Genomic DNA, 22,279 nt, shown 5'->3' on the forward strand with positions numbered 1-22,279 from the left:
CAGTCCGCTTTGCCTGTTTCCCTTCTGTTTTTCCTGTTTGCCAAGCTACTATGTTTTGAGCACTTGACAGCTTGTTTTCCCTCTGTGTTTTCTGCTCTCTTCCCAGCAGCTGAGAGGATGATAAGGGAGGAATCTTGGCACTTTGGGGAGTTTGTAACAACAGAAAAGCACTGGCAGCCTCTAAGCGCCTGTTTGACCCCTGTGTCTGCTGTGCAGCTCACCATGAGTTAGAGAGCATCAAAAATAAGTGCCACCTTTGCATTCCCCACCATCTGGAGCACAGTGTTTGAAGGCTGCTGCATCACTTGCCCTTCTTCATGAGCCAGCAGGATGCAGCTGAGGTCCTCGCACTTTCCGAGCGCCTCCTTATAGCTTCACACAAGGGACAAGCCGACAATGTGGTGCAGCTTATCAACAAAGGTGCAAAAGTAGCTGTAACCAAGGTGAGTAATCCTGTGCATTTCAGTCAGCTGATGCCTGTAATAGATGTTGTACATGTGATTTGTTTGTAATTTGATCTCATTACCTATAAAGCCTGAGAATAATATTGCCAGTTGGTTCATTAGGCAGATCAGTCCAATATTTCAGAGCGACGTGTCTTGATATTTGCAGGTAAAGTTTGGTCAAAGAACACAAATTATAATTATTCTCTTTTTTTAAATATATTATAATGATTCTTGTCTTGGGAAATGGTCATTACAATGTTCCATCTTTAATGAATTGGTTTAGTGTTGCCAATTCACTAAAGACCAAAAAACTACAATACTATCATATATGATATAATATATATATAATATAATTACAATATGTTTGATAAATTGGCAGTGTTAGGGTTTAAAGCACCATAAGAATTTTCACATTTGAGAAGCTGGAGATGGTAAATGCTTTGGGTTTTGCATGTTCGCCACATAACTCACAGAGAAACTGGTATTGTCTTACTTTTGTTACTATAAAATCATTTAAAAAAAAAGTTATAGTATAAAAAAATGTTCCTGATGATCATTTTTTTCCTGACTGATTGATTGACAGAACAGTTGTATTGGTGGCTTATTAAAAATGTTATTAAAAAAAATATCTGGATTTGAATTCAAAATAAACTATAGTTAGATTCCACAAGATTAGTTCGGAGTCCATGATTGTTGGTATTGGTGTACCCATTAGAATCTGTTCATTCTAGCTGTCTTTGGAAAAGTTTATGAAACTACAAGATGAATGGTAGTTTTTTTGGAAGACATTATCATAATGGCTTTGCACAAAACCAATCTACTTAGCATCCACTGACCGTAGTTGCTCTTAAAAAAAAGAACATTCCAGGGATCTACACTTGCAAAGTTGACTTACCGACGTACTGTCATGTCCATGGGGGTTTCCCCATGTTATGAGTTCTTAGTTTTGTGTTTTATCATGTTTTAGTTTATTTCATGCCTTAGTTTTTTAGTTCAAGTCTTGTATTTAGTTTTGCCATTGTTTTCCCCACAGTTTCTGTTTCCTCAGTCCCCATGTTCAGGTTTCATTAGTTCAGGTCAATAGTTCATTCACTTCACCTGTAAGGTGAACTCATTCACTCATCAGTCCCCACAGTACTTAGGCTCCCTGTTTTCTCACAGTCATTGTGAGATCCTTGCACCTTCACCATTTATCCTTGACACTACGCCACGACAAACCAAGTTAAGTGTTTTCATGTATTGCCAAGTCATGTTCTTTGTTTTGTTTAGTCTTAGTCATGTTTTGTTTTCATAGTTTAGTTTTTGTCATCCGGCTCAGCTGCGTTTTATGTTAACCTTGTTCTCTTTTTGAAAATAAATCAAGTCTTGTTTTTGAAGTCCGCATTTGTGTCCTTCCACACCTCGCACCCACGCATTGTAACAGGTACGTCTTTAAGGACTATCCTGTACATCTGTCAATACCTGCTTAAAAACCAATAAAAAGACTTTGAAAAGAAAGAAAGAAAGAAAGAAAGAAAGAAAGAAAGAAAGAAAGCACTCATTCGGTTAAGTATTGGCATAAGAATAACGGTGATCTTTCAGAAAGTTACAGTAATAAGTCCCTGGAAGTTTGTGCATGAACTTATTCTAAGCTATTCCTGTTAACTAGTGCTAAACAGTAAAAATAATTAAATAGTTTTGAATTTATCGCTTCATTAAAGTCTGAGACGGTTCATCTGGTGTTCGTCCCAAATCAAGTTGCTGGTTCACTTTTGAGAAGTGGTTAAATTTAACTGCTAAAACACAAGTTCCCAAGTTAAATTCCTGTTGAAGAAAGATGTTTTATTTAGTGCAAAGGGAATTACACATAGTACAGAATGAGCCTGATACAAGCTGCCAGTATTTCAATTACGCCTATGTTTAACATCATCACAGCTGAACTGCTGTGTGGCCAGATGGATCTAATTGACACAGCCTGTGACCTAGTCTTTGTTTTATAGCTCCCACATCTCCTGTTAGTATGTTTCAAAGGTCATTTGCCAATACCCAGGATGTTATATAACACTCCTGCGTCCCAGTTAGGCCACCAAGACATTGAGCTGGATGTTACATGGATGTATTGAATACTGTACAGAGGAACACAAGACTGGAGTTGCTTTGCATGTGAGACTCAGAATCTTACCTACTTTTTTTTAGATAGTTTACCATTAGAGATATAATTCTGTCTTTAAACTTCCAGAGTTATACTATATATTGACATTTTAAGATAAATCCATCCATCCAACATCTTCAGCTTATCCAAGATCTACTGCACATTAGCAGAAAACCTCATCATCTTTGGAACACAGTAACAGCAAAATGGTTGTTTATTGTGCCTAAAAAGGGGGATGATTAAACTTTACCTGCACCAGACATGCATTAAATTAGGCTAGTACATTTGAAATACACACTCTTAAAAACATGATTGCAGTCTGGAGCCCTGGTGTTGAGGCTCCAGAGGTTTCTATGGCCAATAATTTGGTCCATAATACATTTTGTGTTTGGCTATTTCACTGTTATGCAATATTTTCTTTTCTTAATTTTCACATGTAGGCACTTTGCACTTAATTTATTTTGAACTTTATTGCATTATCTTGTGAGAATTACAACAACATTACATGTTGTGCTGTGTGCTTTTGATTATGTTTTGACCAGCTGTATTAAGACATTTTGGCATGATGCCATATGAGAGTTTAATCCAGGATAAAGGGGGCAGAGTCTCATAAACATTCTGCTGCTCAGGAAAAGGAATGTAGGGACCGCTACTTGAAAGGCTCATATGATGAATGGGCTAAGGTGAACTGCGAAAGATAGATGAGAAAATACTAATAAAGTATAGGATTATCAGAATTTGGTAATGAAGATGAATATGGCGGTAGAATGGTGACTACTATGATAGGTGCAACAATGACAACCATTGATGTCAACATACACTTCCAAACAATCCTTAAAGGAGGTCTAATCAGGCACATTAAATGAAAATACTGTCTCAAATGAGCCAGTATGTAAAAAGGACTCTTATGTGGGACACAGAGATGTTTATGGTCAGAGAGGTTTATTGTAAGGGTTTCCAGGGGTGTGATCTGAGAATGGTCCAGGTCTATGGTAGTTGCTGAGAGGAGCGGTTTAGAAAAGGTTAATATGGATATCTGAAGGGTTATTGTCCAAAGTTGTATTGTGTGAATGAGAGAGAGTCTTACAGAGTCCAGGATGTTTTTCACTGGCTGTGGTGCAGAGGTCCTGAGTTGGTGGAAGGTGAGCCGGCAGGTTGTTAGTACGAGGAAGTTTGAACAGAGAAGAGTTATTTCCACAGGGGTCTTTTCAGCGAGGAGTCCATGGGAAACCAGAATGCAGAGAGGAATGCACAGCACACTGGAAGATAGACGAACAGAAGTTAGTAGAATGCTAGAAAATTGGATAAAGACGTACAACAGGAATTGGACCGATTACCACGGAGGATAGTGAGACAATCTGGCGAAGGCTGGCTGGTCCTGCTGAGGTGTATGTCGAACAGGTGCGAAAGCAGGAGCCAACCAGACTCCCCCAAGCCTTCCATGGAACCTGGTCAGCCCATCTTAAGATTCAGAAACCCACATAACACCACACCCAAGCATGATCATAACAAATACCTGTATTGTTCAACTTTGGATTTTGAAGCTGTGTTTCTCATTCTTAATGGTTGAACTAAAAACAAAGTTTTAAGCAACCAGATTTTTTTGTTAAAGCTGGTTTGACAAAACCTAAACCACATGATAGGTATGTTGATGGTGGATAGGAAATTTGCTTGTAAACTAAGAATTTTTTCATTAAGCAGTGTGCAGGTTTACATTAAAGACATATTTGATGCGTCTTCCACACTTTGCTCAGTTAAGAGGAATGTCAAAATAACATTGCTTTAAAATAGCAAAGGAAGACCCTTCTCCAGAGGCTTGGTGGAAAGGATACGGTGCCTTGTTCAAGGGCACCTCGGCCGTAGCAAGGAGGTGGACTGCCACCCCACCAGCTGCCAGTTCACCGATCTTTGAGCAGTGAGAGCGGGAATCGAATCTTCAGGTTCTTCAGGTTATTGGACGAGCCACTCTTCCCACTGAGCCGCGGCTACCTCCAAAGGTGGTGGAGAATGACATAGCTAAGATCCTGGGGGACTTCCAGATTCAGACTGATAAACTGGACATCCAGTTTGTGTTGACCAATGCTAAACAGCAAAAACATTACATAGTTTGGACTTTATAGATTCATTAAAGTCTGAGACAGTTCATCTAGCGTTCGCTCCAAATCAACTTACTGGTTCAAAAGTCCTGAGTCCTGTGATTACTAATAGACTAATGAACCAGACATTGCGGAGAACAAGCTATTAAAGAGGGCAGTAGTGATAGGTGGCACCATTTTGCTCTATGGTACAACATCACACACCAATAACTTGATAACACACTGAAGTAAACAAATAAAGTAAAAGATATGAAAACAAAAGACACAGTCCTGTGGTATTAAGTTCATAAAAATAGTACGGTCAGGATAATTTCTTCTTCGGCATTAATCTGAATTAAAAGTGTTTATAAACTCCAGACATTAACTTAAATTCAATTCAGTTTTATTTATTTAGCGCCAAATCACAACAAATGGCACTTCAAGGCACTTCAATAACACAGTCCAATTCAAGCCAATTCCAGTCCAATTCATTGTAATCATAATCTAAACAAATCCAATTAATTAGATTCAAAATGAATCCAATCCATTCATACAGAGCCAATCTCAAAAACAATTTCCGAGCTAGGGAAACCAACAGATTGCACCGAAACTTCTCTTCAGTCCAATCTCCCGTCCTGAGTGTGCCTGAGGCGACTGTGGAAAGGAACGACTCCCTTTTAGGAAGAAACCTCTGGCAGAACCAGACTCAGGAAGGGTGGCCATCCGCCTCGACCAGCTGGGGTTTGAGAAGACAGAAAAGAGGGGACAACAAACACCATAACACCATTCAAAGGATACCTGTTGAGACAGAGAAACAAGTTAATGACCACAATAATGCCAAATGTACATAATGTCGGATGAGAAATTAAACGGGGGGGAAAAGAGAGCAAAGTGAGGAAAGGTGTGATATAAAATGCCGCCCAGAAGTTTAGGGCTATAGCAGCTTAACTATGGGAATTATCAGGACCAATGGTTCCTTTAAGAGTTGGAAAGGCTCATTACGTGGGCAAGAATGAGTTTTAAGCCAGCCAAATACAGATCATTGGTCATGAGAAAAGGGAAGGAGACTGACAGGCAGTTTCATGGTGTATAGAATAAAGCACTGAATGTGCTGTATGAGTATATGAGTGTGTGAGTGAATGGGTGAATGTGACATGTAGTGTTAAAGTGATTTGAGTGGTCAACTAGACTAGAAAAGTACACAAGTACTATACAAGTACAGTCCATTTACCACTTACGATTCATGCAGAGGTGGAAGTTGAACGTCACAGCAGGAAAGTGGCCATGCGCAAGCAGGGAGCTTGTGCAAATTGGGACCATGTATCCAGTCACAAGATCACCTGGAGTCAAGTTTTTAATCCAGTCTGTGTGTGATGTCTTGCCAAGTCAAGCAAACCTACATTGTTGGGGTCTGGTTCTAGGTCTAACTATGCCCACTGTGCCTGGCAAGAGGTTCCTTGGAGGGCATCTTGAGATGCTGCCATAAAGCCTTGGGAGAGGGGAGATACTAATGGAGTAGCTGACGCCATTTGCACTGTGATCCAACAGAGCAACATCCAACATCGATCCAACATCAGCCCCCAACAAAGCACAACATCAGCTTTGTTAGGGCAGGGTAAAAGATGCAGATGATCCAAGTCTCAACTGGGCTGCTAGCCTCACCTCCTGACTGGCAACTGAAGGTGGACCTGGGGAGACAGCTGAAATTTCCAGATCGCATCAATAGGACTACATTCAGACCAGATTTGGCTTTAACATCTGATTTCTCCAAACAAGTAGTCCTCCTTGAGCTCACTGTCCCCTGCGAAGACTGAATAGAAGAGGCCCTTTAGAGAATTCTAAAAATCTGGAGCTGGTAGAGGACTGCAGATGAAACGGATGGAAGGCCCACTGTGAGCCCATTGAGGTGGGATGCAGGGGCTTTGCTGAACAGTCCTTACGCTGTACACTCCATCTTGGCGTTAGAGGGGTGCAGTAAAAGAAAGCCACAAAAAGCATAACAGAGGCTGCAGAAAAAGCTTCAAGGGGGCAATGGATCAAGAGGGGGATCTATAGTGTAGCATACCACTTTAACACAAGCTGGGTACTGATCACCCCCAAGCTGATTCACCCAGGTGAGGGTGTCTGGTTATCTGAGACCCAAAACACCCAATGACCCATTTTTAGAAAAAACATTTTTTGTTTTGTCTTTTTATGAGCATATTTGTCCATCACTTATAGTGTATAAAAATATGGTGTCTTATCCTAGGTCCTGTTAATATTATCTTATCTTGTCTCTTGACATATTTGGTGGCTTCTGGAGGTGTGTTTTGTCAGCCTCTAAAGCATGCCCAATAATTCAGATGAATAGCCCTGCATGTAAAGGGTTCAGACAGAGGTCTATTTTTTTAGACAGTGGTGTTACATCCCACAACAGTAGAGGGGGAGCCAAAGAAATAAAAGATTGCCAAATTCTTTATGTGATGCTTTAACATAGAGACATTGAAGAGTGCCTAGAACTGAATATGAACACTTATGCTTGTTATCATCAGAACTCCCACTGTAGCATTTTAGATAAAAATGGATGTCCATCAGGGAATTATTGGAACGGTCCAACAGTAAGGAAGTGCAGTAATAATCTTGAGGTAAAAAATGTATGCACTAGTTTTTTAGCTTCACTCTGAGACAGAACGTTTTTGTTGAGCCAGAAGACAGATTCTGGTCAAAATTAACACTTTTTTTAGTGGAAGCCAAAGGAAATGCCATCTAGAGAAACTTTATAGCTAGTGTCTTCCTGTAGCACTCTGGGCCATAAACAACATAAATTATGTGCGAAACACTTCTTTTTTTAATTGGTAAAAAACAAAGCCACACTAAAATCCAAAAGCAGGAAATCATAAAACTTCAAAGCCATATGGCACTGGGATGTGGGGAATTATTGTGCATGTCAGAATTTCTGAATAGGTATTTTTACATTTAAAGTTTAAAATTGATATAAAAGATGCATGAATACATGGATGGATCTAAAAAGAATATACTTTATTTGATCCATTTCCACAACATAAACCAAAAGGACATCAAGATGTCAACATCCTGACACCAAAAAACCGAGCCACAGTGCTACATACAGGTCAGTCAGAGTGGAGGAAGTAGAGGCTCCTTGCTGGTCTTCGCCCTGCTTTGCTGGCACCTTTGTTCCAGCCAGGCCTTGTGTAACTCAATCTGCAGACTACATGAATGCAGAGCCAAGCCGCACCCAAACAAAGCTCAAACCTCCAAACTAAGATCATACCTGCCGTGTAATGCCGCCTTGTGTGGGAACACACACACATGTCTAATTAAACTCTATTCAGTTGGTATAATTGGAGATTAACAGAGATCACCTGGGTACAGTTGTCTGAAGTTAGAATTGTAACCTTAATTCTGGCATCCTGCTCATTTATCTTGCTCTGGGATTTCATGAACAGGATGTCAAGATATGTTGAGAGCTTTTTACCAAATCTTTTCAGAAATCTAATATCACCTTGCTTCTGTTAGACGTAACATGCTGCTTTAGAGATTCCTTACAGTCCTCCATGAAGGTCATTGTGTGTCATTGCATTCCAAACATTCCAAATGTTCCAGTTCCTTACCTTCCACAACGATATATGTAATGTGACAAAAAATATATTTCTTCACTTAATTCTAGTTGTATCCACTCAGGCTAATAGTTGTGTGTTTATTCAGGGCGAATAATTAAAAGTTAATGTATTATCAAAATAATATAGTCTTGTCCCACTCTCCAAATTAAACAAATTTAATTTAAATTCATTAAGTAGAAACCTAATCCTTCTCCCGGTCAGTGCTTTGAACATTTCTACATATGGATCCAGGTTTTGACATATGTGACACTAAGATTTTACATCCAGCTGAGTACAGTGAAGATAAATGTCATTTTGTGTGTGCTGCTCAACTTGGGCTTATATATACAGTTATTCTGCATAATATGCGGATCCTCTTGTCGATCCTTAAACTTTATGGTGCTGTTTTTGCACTATAAGTGAAATTCCACTTTGCATTGTTTTCATTAGCTGTTTTCACACTGAGATCCGCTACCTTTGCGGGTCCAAATTGCCACTTCGTCCCGCGTCGAGCAATGTGAAAGCTTGGCGTATTAGGTGATCCGTGTCGCCTGAAGCCGAGTTCAGGAGGCGTTGCCTAGTGGCAGAGCGTCACACGAAACACATAAAATGCTGGGAGTGTACAATGACGTAGGCACAACCCATGCGTCGGAGGTAGGCCTAAATACACCTGTCTGCATCAAATTTTTCAAACCAACGATGGCGGGACACCTTGAGGACTTGTTTTTGCAATTGTATATGCAGTTCATGGAGATGTTATTTTACAGGGTGTGGATGATCACAACGTGGGATGCCGCCGAAGAACATATGCGGAGAATACAAGAGCACTATAATCTCCAAGTTGAGGAAATCCATCGACAATTTGAAGCAGAAGAACGCGAACAGCGTCGACGCAATCGATGAAGACGTTTAGCTGTCAAACACACATGTGTCTGCAAGAAGAGTGTGGAAGATGGCAAGACCACAAGGGTTGGTGTTTTGGTCCAATGCTCTGAACAGTTTTGACGACGACGAGTGGAGAAAGCGCTTGAAGTGAAACTTGTCCTCACCTGTCGCTGTTGTTCTGAATCAGCTGTCCATTCTGTCTTTTAAACTGGTCACGTCACGCCACGCCCACGTCCATCCCACTTTCACATCAAACTCGGCTCGGCAAAAAGACTAGGGTCCGACGCGGGTTGAATGGCGAGTCGAGTTGACACGCCAGCCCGGATCGTCATTGTGAAAGGAACAGCGGACACACTAAATTCGCGAATTAAATGCGGGTTCTTCCTCAGTGTGAAAGGGGCTATTGTCTCAGGAGTGGAAGCAGAAATCATAACAAAGGCAACTATATATGTACATATATATATACAGTATATATATGTTTTTTTCCTTTTTTCTTTTTTTTTGTATTTCTGGCCAAATATGGTGAACTACCATTGAAGGTTATGGAAGTCAGGGAACCTGTTTTGTTTCATGGCCTGTCCACTGGTCCTTTTTTATCAAGAAGCATAGATATGCTTTTATCCTCAGCTTGGTTCACAATAACAGCTGTGCATATTCTGCACTGTTCCCTAAAAGTATGGATTATGGTTCTTTTTGTTTTCGAGTGACTCATTAACAAGATAGATTGTATTCTGCGGCAGATTGTCTTCAGGTGTGACACCTGATGACTCCTATTTGTTTGCACTGCAGTGATATCTGATTCACCAGACTGTGACAGTGCTCATGAAGCAGCATTGGTGGGTTTTTCCAAATAAGCTCTGCAGGAAGTTTGTGTACTTACGTTGTAATTGTTCTGTTGTTTTTTTAGGGGTGGGGATTGTTTGTTTTTTTATTCATTGGGCTGTGTTATGTGCATCTTGTGTCCCCAGTATGGTCGAAGCCCCCTGCACTTGGCTGCCTACAAAGGATACACTGAGGTTGTATGCATTCTGCTGAAAGCTGGCTGTGACCTGGACATCCAAGATGATGTGAGTAGGTTCAAATATCTGTAAGCTGGCCACGTCCAGCCCAATTGATGGTTACCATTGGCTGCTTCTCCTTTTGCTTACAGATCCTTATAAGTTGGAACAAGTTCTTAAACTGTGAATATTTTTTTTACTACGTAAATGACTGTAGTCTGATGGCCTCCAGTGGCCTTGAAGGAAACCTGGACTGCCCACTTGTGGGTCTACCTACAGGATCTTCTTCCTCTTCCCCACACAAAATGATATCCCAGATCTCTAGCACTGCCAAGTTCACTCTCTATGGTCACTGAGCTCTGCAACATGCTGCAGTTCACCCTCCAGGAACTGGGCGAGCAGGAGATACAGACTAAATCAGGAGGAGGAGGAGAGAGGAGGAGAGAGGAGGAGAGAGGAGGAAGAGGAGGAGGAGGAGGAGGAGGAGGAGGAGGAGGAGGAGGAGGAGGAGAGAGGAGGAGGAGAGAGGAGGAGGTAAGAAGACAGTGGACACAGTCTGGGATAGAGCCTGGAGGATCAGAGAGAGAGAAGGAGGTTAGCCATACCTACTTCTACAGAGTCAATGGAAACCTGTACACCCCTCCCCTATCCCTAAACAAACCACTCCTCCACTGATGGTGTTGTTCTCAGTTTAGTTCTTATCATGCTTGGAATGACTCTCTTCTTTTCTATTACCTCCCATTTCTCTGCATTTTCTCATGGAGATCATACAAGTCTTCTCATGTCAGACCTGGCTGGCTAAGACTCACTCACTGCTAATCTCTTCTGTGTGCAGACATTCCATTTATGGCTGAGCCTAAATGGGAGCTGAATCTTTTTCCTGGGACTTTGCATTCACTGATTTCTTAAGCGTTCATTGGCCCAGATTAAAATCTCAATTGCTTGAATCGGTAATAATTCCAGTTGGGACTTCATATTGAACTTGCAAAGCAATCTTTGCATACAGATTACACCATGAAGCTAAGCTACATTAATTTCATCTGCAAGCATGAATATGTCAACAAACATGGAAAAATAGTTTGACAGAACACGGGTGTGAGGACTATAAAAACATATGTTCTCTGTCCACTTGTGTTGGTATTGCTCCTACACTGCAGAACAGCATTTGTTTGCATAAATTGTGTCAATGCAGCAAAGTGTGGCCGTACAGAAGTGTGGATGTGTTTTTATTTGTGCTTTTTAATGAAACTGCTGTGAAACAATTGATTTCTAAACTTTTCTTTCTTTCTCTTTTTTAAGAATATTTTTTCTTTCATTCTTTGGTTTACTGCTTAGTTCTGGGACTCTCGCCTTACCCCACTGCCTTGAGCACATTTAAATGCTACTAGAAGTTAACTAATTATTTTGTTAGTCCAGACAAAGCCCTGCTTTTACGTTGGATGTTCATACATTTCCCTGTCTAAAATCATATCAAATGGAGCTTCACTCAAGATTTAGAATAATCAATTAACCTCACATGCACAGGAGGAAGCCGGAGTACCCAAAGAGAGCCCGTGCATACACGGGAGAACATGCAAACTGCATAAAATATGGCCCCTGCCAGGATTCGAACCAGGAACCCTCTTGTGAGGCGAAGGCGCTTAACAACCACACCACACATGTGCTCAAATAGTTATTATTACAGTTTTTATGGGCCAGACCTTACCAATTTCCAAATGCCACCTTTGTTTTCATCTTAACTGCATAACACATTTGGCCATGATGAAAAAATAAAGATAACAGACTCACAGAATGAAAAAAAGAAAATACTGGCTATTCAATTGTAGCTGGTAGCCATTTAGTGTAGTCTCCATTTACAGCTTGGATGTTTTTGAAGTGCTTGCCAAGCCCTTAATCAATCTACGTGTTTCTTTTACTTTGTTCGCAGGAATAAATCCGGAATCCCCCCCAAATCTAACTATTCCACAGAAACACACTGACCCCTGAAGGATAAAAATATTGTCTTTCCGTTACAAATTTTCAACAACCGGCAACTTTCTCTCATTTAGAAATTAAACAGATTTTGACTGAGATTTACTGCATGACAGTGATGCACCAAAAACATTGTAAATTGAGAATTTGAGAGAATATCTGGATCTTTACTCGACAGAGCAGATTTTCTTTTGATCTCTGCTGGTTTTGTGATTCTCATCTTTGTTGTTGCCATGTATTGTTATTCAGTGCATTGTGTTGTGTGCCTTTCGGCAGGGGGAACAAACAGCTTTACACCGTGCTGCTGTGGTGGGAAACAGTGACGTAATCAGCGCTCTCATCCAGGAAGGGTGTGCACTGGACAGACAGGATAAGGTCGGGGTCAAAAAACACACATGCTCACATTCAAACACATGGGTGATAACAGGACTTGTGGAGGGGTCCCAGTGTGGATCTGCGCTTGTTCTTCCATGGTGCTACACACAGTTTGGAAACAAACTTTGTGTGGTTGCCACTGGGCAAAAAAAAAAAAAAAAGGTTGTCTTACAATCTGAGATGCTGGCTGCTCTTGCTTGTATTGGTGCTTTGCCACATAACAAAGTCACGGTTCATCAACTGCTTTGTTGTTGAGTGAAACTAAGTGAGAATAATTCAGATTGCCCAGAGCAGCTACTGGCTCTGTTTTTCACCAGTGCTTCTTTTTAATTTACAGTGTATTGTTTTTTATGCTTTGTTTTGTTTATGATTAAATTTGTTGCTGTCTGCCCCCTTACTGTTCAAACCAGCTTATAGGTTAGTATAACCTATGCACGTCTTCATTCCTAGGGTTACACACTTTTAGCTTCTTCAACGACAGTATTTAGGTCTTTTTTTCTTTGTTTATTCTTTATCCCTGTATTCATTTCCCCTTTTGTATTTTCTCCCTTTATTTTTTCCCCAAGCACATTTTTTCCATGTCGCCTTTTTACATTTAGCTAGCTGTGTTTTTACATTCCTGTATGCATTTCTGCTTCATTATGCCAATTTAGTGTGTTATCACGTCAGCTTTTTATCTGTTTTTTGATCATTAAGATGCAGAGATCAAGGATGCCGTTACTACTCATGGGAATGGGTGTATAATAAATAAATATAATCTTAAATTAAAAGCAGTTGGTCTCAACTAGCATTTTTGAGACCTACCATAGAATCGGTAAACTACAGACTTTAAGATGTGGCTATAAATACATCCTGATGTCACAATGTACTGCATTTCTGTTCTGAGAAAATTCACAAAACAAAGCCTGAAATGATATAAATGTCCAGATGCCTGGTTGTACTTCAAACAGTGACTTTTCTGTGAATTTAGGGAAGTCCCAAATCAATATTTTGGTTGTATACGGCCAGGTTCGTACTAACATCTGTTATTTTATTCAGTTAATTTATTTATGATTTATTTTATTCTTCAGTAATTAAAATTTTATGCACAGATGATAGTACAGTACAGTACAGTATCAAACTTGATGTCCTTGTTATGTGAGCACAGTCATAAAATCTTGCAAAACAGTTTTGCATTAAAGAAAATAATTAAAAATATAAAGTAAAGTAATAAAAAAATCCAGATGTTTTAAAAGGTAAAAATAGTTAAGTGTTTATTGTTAGTTTTCTTTTTCGTGGAATTAAAGCTGAAATTTTACAATAATCCACAAGTCAAAAGAGGGTCTTAAAACAATACCCTAAATAAAACAAAAACTCCAAAACAAACAATTACATCTTAAAGTTAGAGGTAATTCAAAACTCCAAACAAAACCAAAACGAAGCCGAAACAAAATCAAACAAACCAAGAGGCTTCAAAAGCAGTGTTAGTCAAAATAACATAAAACCAAAACACAGGACTCTTCAAAAACAACCTAGCTACAAACAGGTTCTAGTAGCTTCTTCAGAACATACAAAAAACATAAGAAAAGTCACAGTCCAGCACAAGCTAATAAAGCTATCCAAATAATCAAACAAACACCCAGCAAAGAGGCAAGCTGTTCACACAAAGGAACACAGCCGCGCCTTCTGGTACGAAGTGGAGGTTTAAATAGGGAGGCCTCTTCAGTGATTGATGGAGTCATCAAGGTGAAGAACCAATCAGAACCAACATCCACAGGGATTTTGTCTTCTCCCTTCTTCTTTGTTGGGAGAAAATCTTGTGGATTTAAGTTAAACCATGCAAATAATCACACAATTCCTTCTGCAGTTGCTCAAGCATGGGGTTAGGCCGTGCAGCAGTTAGGCCCCTATACTGTTGGAGTGGCATCAGCTGGCCAGTGAGCATTTGATATGGGGTTAGATTTGTTGTCCCCTCTTTTCTGTCCTCTCAAACCCCAGCTGTTCGAGGCGGATGGCCACCCCCTGAGTCTAGTTCTTCCAGAGGTTTCTTCCTGTTAAAGGTGATAGAGAAAGGTTGAATGGGGCATTAATCCTTGTTCTGTGATGTGATATGTAGCACAAAAAAAATTGGTTGGGTCTGTAATGGCTCAGAACCTCCCTAAAAGGCTCTCTGAAACAGCTATGTTACTATGCTGGGTTTAGAATGCGTCGTTTGCCCTTATTGGCGTCGTTTCAGAGCTTATCTGGCAACCTCATTATGAAGTGCAGGTAGGTGTTGGCGCTATTCGGTTGCCGTTGCTTGATTGGCTGCCCTTGCTCTCACTGAAAACAGAGCTATAGAGTAATACACTGACTGAAAAGAAAGCTCACTCCCGTTAGATGAACAAGCCAGAGCTAACGTGCAATTCTTACAACAGGAATATAACACACATTTAAAACAAAATAAAATGTGATACTTACAGGCTGTACTGATTGCTGGGGTTGATTTTGTTCAGAATCAGAATCAGAATTTGTTTTATTGCCATTGTTAGTGAACAGTGTTCACTAACTAGGAATTTGCTGCAGCGTAAGGTGCAAACATGTAACATAGGATATAATAATAAAAAATAAAGAATAGAAATACAGTATATGAATATAAAATGTACAAGGTGTGTACAACAATACACAGTATCCAATATACAGAGCAACAACAGTGCAGCTTCATTAGTGCAATTTTAATGATGGTAAAATGACTGGGGCAGGTTATGAGGTGATTATGAAGTGTTCATAAGTCCAACTGCAAGGGGGAAAAAACTGTTTTTGTGACGGGAGGTTCTGGTCCGAATGGACCGAAGCCTCCTGCCTGAGGGGAGTGGTGCAAATAGAGAAGGGTCAGCTGTGATCCGACCTGCTCGCCCCATAGTCCTGGAGACGTGCAGGTCATGGATAGATGGGAGGCTGCAGCCGATCACCTTCTCAGCGGAGCGCACAACTCGCTGCAGTCTGTCTGTCCCTGTCGGAACTGACCATCTACTGAGCAAAATTCCGACTGAAGCCTGCTCGGAATCATGCAAGCTTTGTGAAACTGTACTCCGTGAAATGCGCAGAGCAAAGGAAAAGTCGGCGGTTGTATGTACTGGGGATGCTGTTAAAAATAAATAAAAGCCATTGATCGCGAACATTGCTTTTCGGGGGAAGAATATGTAACAATTGTAGTCCGCTTTCACAGCCTTGGAAGGCACACCTGTTTCTCGCCGAAGGGGCGTGTCTGAAACGGGGTGGCTGTGGATTTGAGTGTGGGGGGGCAATTGCTGAAAAAGTGACGTCACTTTTTCACAAAAACGGATTGACACTTTTTCACTTATTCAAAAAAGGGGAGTACTTGAAACAGAGGTTCTGACACTTGCTGGCTCTTCGTGTGTACTCCCCACAGCGGGGAGACTCAGAACTAACACCAAAAACGTGAAAAAGATGATTTTGATTCTCTATCCCCTTTAAAAGGGAGTCGTTCCTTTCCACAGTCGCCTCAGGATGGGAATTACCTAAGTGCCAATGGTCATGTATCAACTAATTTCAGCCTACCCTCAGTATCTGCAATGATTTAAGCTATTTTAGTTTTCAGCACTTTGAGTTTGCACACTCAACTGTCCCCTGTGACCAAAATGTATTGTTTGCCCAGCACACGGTTCACATACCTGCATAGGCCATCATAATGTGTCTGAAAGGTTCCTCTGGGACTGGAATATGGGCTATCGGATGTGTGGAAAACTTCCTCACATTATATTTAGGACATTGTTTGCAATGAGACATTGCTTCCATATATGAGAACCACAAGACTGCTTGTAGCTTCCTTAAGTCCTGGGTTCACGAGCAGTGATCTGGCTCATGCATGTTCTTGATGGCTATTGGTAGTAATGACAAGGGCAATACAAAATTATCACCAGGGCTTCTCCATAATCCCATATGTGGTGTTTCTGTTCTGATTGCCCCTGTTTGGATGCATAATCTTTTCTCCGGTCCCAGTACTTAGATTGGAGCTTCTGTCTGGAAGTTGAGACTGGTTATGGGATTACAGTCTTGTGCAAACAACGCAGGACCATAACTTTACATTTAGTTGCTTCTTTTGTGGCTTCATCTGCCAAATTATTTCCCTGCAGTATCAGTGTGTCATTCTTTTGATGGCCTGGACATTTGACAACTGCTAAAGGCGTGGGGAGAAGCATGGCCTGAATTAACTGAGCAATGGCTTCTCCATGCACTACGGGTGTACCATCCTCTCTATGAAAGCCTCTTTGCTTCCAAATACTGGCATGAATATAACAGATTCCTTACCCATATGCACCATCTGCGTAGATTGACAAACTGACACACATGTAACATTTACCTGACTTGCACCTTGCTGTCTTTGTTATTTATCATAAATCAATCTTACAACATTAGGTTAACGAGGTGACAATTTTTCCAATATTACATGATTAAAATTCAATTTTTTTTTCAAGAAGTTTTATAACTACTTGTAGCTTGGGCCCGATGGGATATTGGTTACAAGACTCACACAAATTAATCAAAAAATGATCTTGCCTTTAAATGTTGTATTGATGTTAAGGGCCCTAGGAGGTTCGTTGTCACTTCCAGCTGGACCTTTTTCTACAAGCTTTTTGTCTTTATTTATTTGAATAGGGACAATGCACATTAATGAACATCAGTATAAAAACAAATGTAAATATGCCGAATTATAGCTACAAAGCTAGTTTTCATCCGTAGTCCCTAGGCAGGCAAATACACAAGAAAGAAAATACATAAGAAAGAAAATATAATATACAATAGAAGCATCACAGGGAATGTTTAGAGTCTGCCGTATCCTTGTATATGTATGCCTTGAATTTCCCCCACTGGGGGATGAATTAAGCATTTTTCTATTCTATTCTATCTTCTTCTGGCTTGGCAACGTCATTTTGTCCTGGAACAACATATTTTCTCTCAGTCACTGCTGCCAATCTGGATTTCAGGAATCATCCAAGTTCAAAAGTACTCAAGAATTGTTGTTCAGGTGCATCAGTGGTAGATGTAGAATCAGGAGAGAAATATGTGCAAGCAGCGTACATTTATTTAGCCAATATTGTTGTGGGGAAAAGACCAGAGTAGTTGGACTCATTCTAGCAGCCTCATTTTTAAACGGGAACAGAAAAGATACGTGTCACACGGCAGCATTCAAGGAATTCCCAAAGTCTTAGATTTCCACAAACATCTTCTGTTGTTGACCTTACCAGAGAACACCCTGACCTCGCTCAATGACAGTATGTATGGTATAACAGTATGTGGTGTGGAAAAGCCTTGTTTTATCTTCCATAATATGAGAAATACAGGTCAAACCTCATGCATCATTATTATCAACCCCAGTATCGTTCATCCAGCTTGCATCTTTTTTTAAAGTATCAGTGTGACTGTCCGCCCCCTCAGGATGGGCCCACTAACTTCATTCGCATTGGTCATAACAGTTGTCTCTAAATCCATTAAATGCCATTATCCTCCTCGGTCATCCTTGAGAGCCTGCACTCAGCAATTCCAAAAATACCTATGAATGTCTAATCAAGGCTGCATCAGTGAGCATAAGTGCACATGCATGATTATTCTGAAAAGCTGTCTAATCAAGGCTGCATCCAATGTGCAGACATGAGCATGCATGATCATTCTGGAGTCAAAGTGTTACTGAGGATGCGCATCAGGAAATACATGTGTCTCTAGGATTCATTCTCAACAGTCTACGCTGTATATGTTTGACTGTTGGCTGTGAGCTCTTGTCCCAACAACACGTTTTACTACAGCGTAGTCATTTCCCTTTAGGGATCAATAAAGTAGCCTGCATGAGGGTGTGGTGGTTAGCACAATCATCTCACAGCATGAGGGTGTGATGGAGTTTGTTAGTAAACTCATGCTTTCTTGGCAATGAAGAAAATGTTGATGTTCCCATTTAAGTTTACAGAAAGAAAAAAATAATTTGAGCTACTTGACTCATTTTGAATTTCACCCACTAGGGGAATAAATAAAGTATTTTTCTATTCTTTTCTATTTCATTTCATTCTACAGTGTGTACAATGTATGCACTAATAACTCCCCTAACTTTAAAATCTGTTGAATTCAAGTAAGAATTTGATAACAGTAATACAGTAATACAAAACAGTAAGCATCAAAAATACGAGTCCGAAAGGAATTGTTTCATTGCTTATATATAAATGTAATTGAAGATTTCACTAGAGATCTGTGAGCTTTTTCTAGAAACCCCCTTTTTTAGTTAACAGCTGGGATAGAAAAGGGAGTTCATTAACTTAAGGCACTTAATAATAACACGCACTACATGTGAAGTTTTAGTAATTGTGTGCATGATCTGCTGCTTCTGTTGTTCAACCTTGAGGCGTACTGGCAGATGTCGTACCTTTATAAAGTTCTCACAGCAAACATGAGACCATGGGTTTTGTTAAATCATCTCTAATATTAAGATTGATATTTGGGTTGATCACTGACATGGCTTTTTGTCTTTTATCCTGACAGGATGGCAACACTGCTCTCCATGAGGTGTCGTGGCACGGCTTCAGTCAATCTGTCAAACTGTTGGTGAAGGCTGGAGCCAATGTTCACGCCAAAAACAAGGTGAGTCTGAGTAAAACTTCACTTACGTCTTCATTTAAAAGTTTAATTGATGAAAAAAAGGTATTTTATTTGTCCATGCTTATTGATCTTATATGATTCGTAGTTTATGGAGGTCAATGTCTTAAGAGTCCTACTTTGATGAGCATCAGGGAATAATGAATTTGTTACCCAAAAAATTGACTCAGCTGCTTCTTACATGCTTTTAAACTCAGTCAAACGTGAACATTCCATCACAATTTCTTCTCTATTCACTCTTTTTGAAGCATTTCAAAACTCTGGAAGAACACGTTAGTGTCTTTATTGGATAAAAACAAATGTTTACATCATCATTTTTAAAACCAGTGAAACAGCTATCCATTTTCTATATCTGCTTAATCCAAATCCAACTGGAGCCTATCCCAGCTGTCATTGGACAAGAGGGAGGTTACACCCTGGACGGATCGCCAGTCCACCACAGGACACCATAAAGACAAATGAGACTAACAACAATCCTTGCTCACACTCACTTAATTCAATTCAATTCAGTTTATTTAGAATCAAATGTCATCTCAAGGCACTTCAATAATACATTCCAATTCATTGTAATCATAATCCAATCAAAACCAGTTAATTAAATTCAAAGTTAGTACAAAGTCAATTCAAAAAACAATTTCCTAGCTAAGGAAACCAACAGATTGCGCCGAAACTTGTCTTCAGTCCAATCTCCCGGCCTGAACGTGCCTGAGGCGACTGTGGAGAGAAACGACTCCCTTTTAAGAGGAAGAAACCTCTGGCAAACCTGAACCAGGAAGGGTGGCCATCCTCCTCGACCAGCTGGGGTTTGAGAGGACAGAAAAGAGGGGACAGCAAACACTGTAACACCATTCAAAGGATACCTGTTGGAACAGGGAAACACGAGTTCATGACCACAATAATTCAAAATGTACATAATGTCATATGAAAAATTAGACAGAGGAAAAAGAGAGTAAAGTGAGGAAAGGTATGACATAAGAGCCCCCTCAACAGTCTGGGCCTATAGCAGCTTTACTATGGGATGTTTCAGGGTCACTTGAAGGCTCTAGCATGGTTGCCGCGTCTGCTCGCGCGAGCGGTGTTGATGACGTCACGAGTTCGTGCCCGCCATAGGACCCTATATAGTGGCGCAAGTCGTTGCGCGCCAGTAGTTGCAATTTTCTCCGTCACAGAGGTGGCGCTGCTACGTTAAGGTTACCGCTACTCTACAACCACGAAAGTGGAGAAGAAAACAATGCCGCTGTCAAGAGCAATAATACTGTAATTAATGATACTGCTGCAGTTTTCGATCATTTTAATTTTTTAATTCAGTTAATAGAGGTGAAGGTTTGAAGCCCCCGGCATCAACAGAGTCTCTGCCCTCTTCTTTGCCTTCACGTATCTGTCCTGTAGCTTCCTCCACACATTCTTACAGAACTCTCCCTCTTTCCCCAAAGTTCTGCCCATCTCTGTGCACCAGTGTGGAGTTTACGTGCTCCCCGTGCTGTTTCACTGCAGTTTCGTACAGCTGCCTGTACAAACGCACCTCCTGACTGAGCCTGGTCTCACATCGGTCCATCCGGTTCGTTGTGCTCGGCGCCGCCAAGTTACAAAAATCGACTGGTGCACGACAACGCGCTGCGCCGTCTGTTCAAGGGAAGCGCCATGCCTGAAACGTCATTTTGACGTCACGGTCCACCACCGCCGTGACAGACGCGGCAACCATGCTACCGCCTTGAGCCATCCCTAACTAGAATAGAATAGAAAAATGCTTTATTCATCCCCCAGTGGGGGAAATTAAAAAATAAATGACCTAGTACTGGGTTTCTCTGCTCAAGCTGCTGCCCCCGCGACCCGATCCCCGGACAAGCGGCAGATAATAATAATAATGACCTAGTACTAGTACTAACTGTAAGCTTTATAAAAGGTATCAGATAAATATGACTTAAACCAGCCAATGCAGTGCCTTTAATCCCAATAGCATGTTGAAGTCTCTGTAATAGAATACTGTGATCGATCATATCAAATGCAGCACTGAGATCCAACAGGACAAACACAGACACAAGTCCGCTATCAGAGGCTAAGAGGAGCTCATTGGTGACTTTCACCAGTGCTGTTTCTGTGCTATGATGCGCTCATTTAATAGTTTTATGTTTTTGTCTTCATTTTTTTAGGTTTTTCTGGATTTGCTCCTCTTGTGTTTATTGATTTAGTTCATATGGGTGGTCTGACATAGCAGGTGTGAAGCTTCAGAGAAGTGTGCAAGACTACAACTCTGCATCCTGCTCTCAACCCTGGGTTGTCAAGATTTTGGATGACTAATAGATTTGTCCATATTTCTAGAAATGAGAGCTGCTCCTTCCAAAGTGGGATGGATGCCGTCTCTCCTCATCAGACCAGTTTTTCCCCAGAAAGATTGCCAATTATCTATGCAGCCTCCTGGAATACATTTGACGATGGGCGCTGGTGTCTCTAATGCCGCGTTTCTGACTATAGAGCTGCCAATTACCAGGGTTTTGTCCTCAGCACGTGTGTCGCTGTGTGGGGAAAATCTGTGGACAGGTTGCCGGTGAACCACGGGCTTGACTTTAGGGCTATGTCTCCTCTTCCTGACCGCTAACCAGCCAGTTTGGGGTCCTGGCTGCTAAGGGGCAGCTAACAGGGTTAGCTACGCTAGGTGTGTCCGCACCAACTAAAGGGACCTGGCTAGCTATCGGGTGGTTTTCAACGGTGCAGAGCCGAGCTTCCAATTCAGATAACCTTGCCTCCAAAGCTGACCTCCACACCACCTATAGTACAAATTAAGCTCAAACAACTACATACAAAAGCTTTCTGCTTCCAACAAATTTATTTCAGCAATGACAAATTCTATGCATTCTATCTTGTTAACCAGTACTGTGCTTCTTTAAGGGGTTGTAGTTTGGATAGAAAGTGGTAGTCAATATTCGAAAGATCAGAAGTGACATCCCCAGCCTCTCCATGTTTTGTTATGTCTTCAGGCAAGATTAAGCTCATCATTGGCACCACTATGCTCATGTGTTTGTGACAGAGAAAAAGCTCTGCATTCATAAAATAAAAAAGTGCTGTGTTGAGTGAATATGAATGAATGAGAAACGCATTGTGCTTTGTACAACTTAGTGCATGAAGTGTGTAAGTCTGGACATTACAGTACATTACATTACATTACGGTAATTTTGCAGAC

General features: G+C 40.8%; 1 protein-coding gene across 3 annotated transcripts in view; it reads left to right on the forward strand.

The window, feature by feature from the left end:
- The window catches only part of ankrd6b (ankyrin repeat domain 6b), an 80,766-nt gene that overhangs the window by 30,537 nt on the left and 27,950 nt on the right, over positions 1–22,279 (forward strand). For 2 of the 3 annotated variants that reach the window (XM_075458591.1, XM_075458593.1), the window contains exons 2-5: positions 110–443; positions 10,105–10,203; positions 12,382–12,480; positions 18,988–19,086. In XM_075458591.1, the coding sequence (XP_075314706.1) occupies positions 318–443; positions 10,105–10,203; positions 12,382–12,480; positions 18,988–19,086 (423 nt within the window). In that variant the 5' untranslated portion in view covers positions 110–317. Of the gene's footprint in view, positions 1–106; positions 444–10,104; positions 10,204–12,381; positions 12,481–18,987; positions 19,087–22,279 lie in introns of all 3 variants that reach the window. The other variant, XM_075458592.1, reaches the window with a different exon arrangement.

Source organism: Odontesthes bonariensis, chromosome 24, assembly GCF_027942865.1.
Source record: "Odontesthes bonariensis isolate fOdoBon6 chromosome 24, fOdoBon6.hap1, whole genome shotgun sequence".
Taxonomy (NCBI): domain Eukaryota; kingdom Metazoa; phylum Chordata; class Actinopteri; order Atheriniformes; family Atherinopsidae; genus Odontesthes; species Odontesthes bonariensis.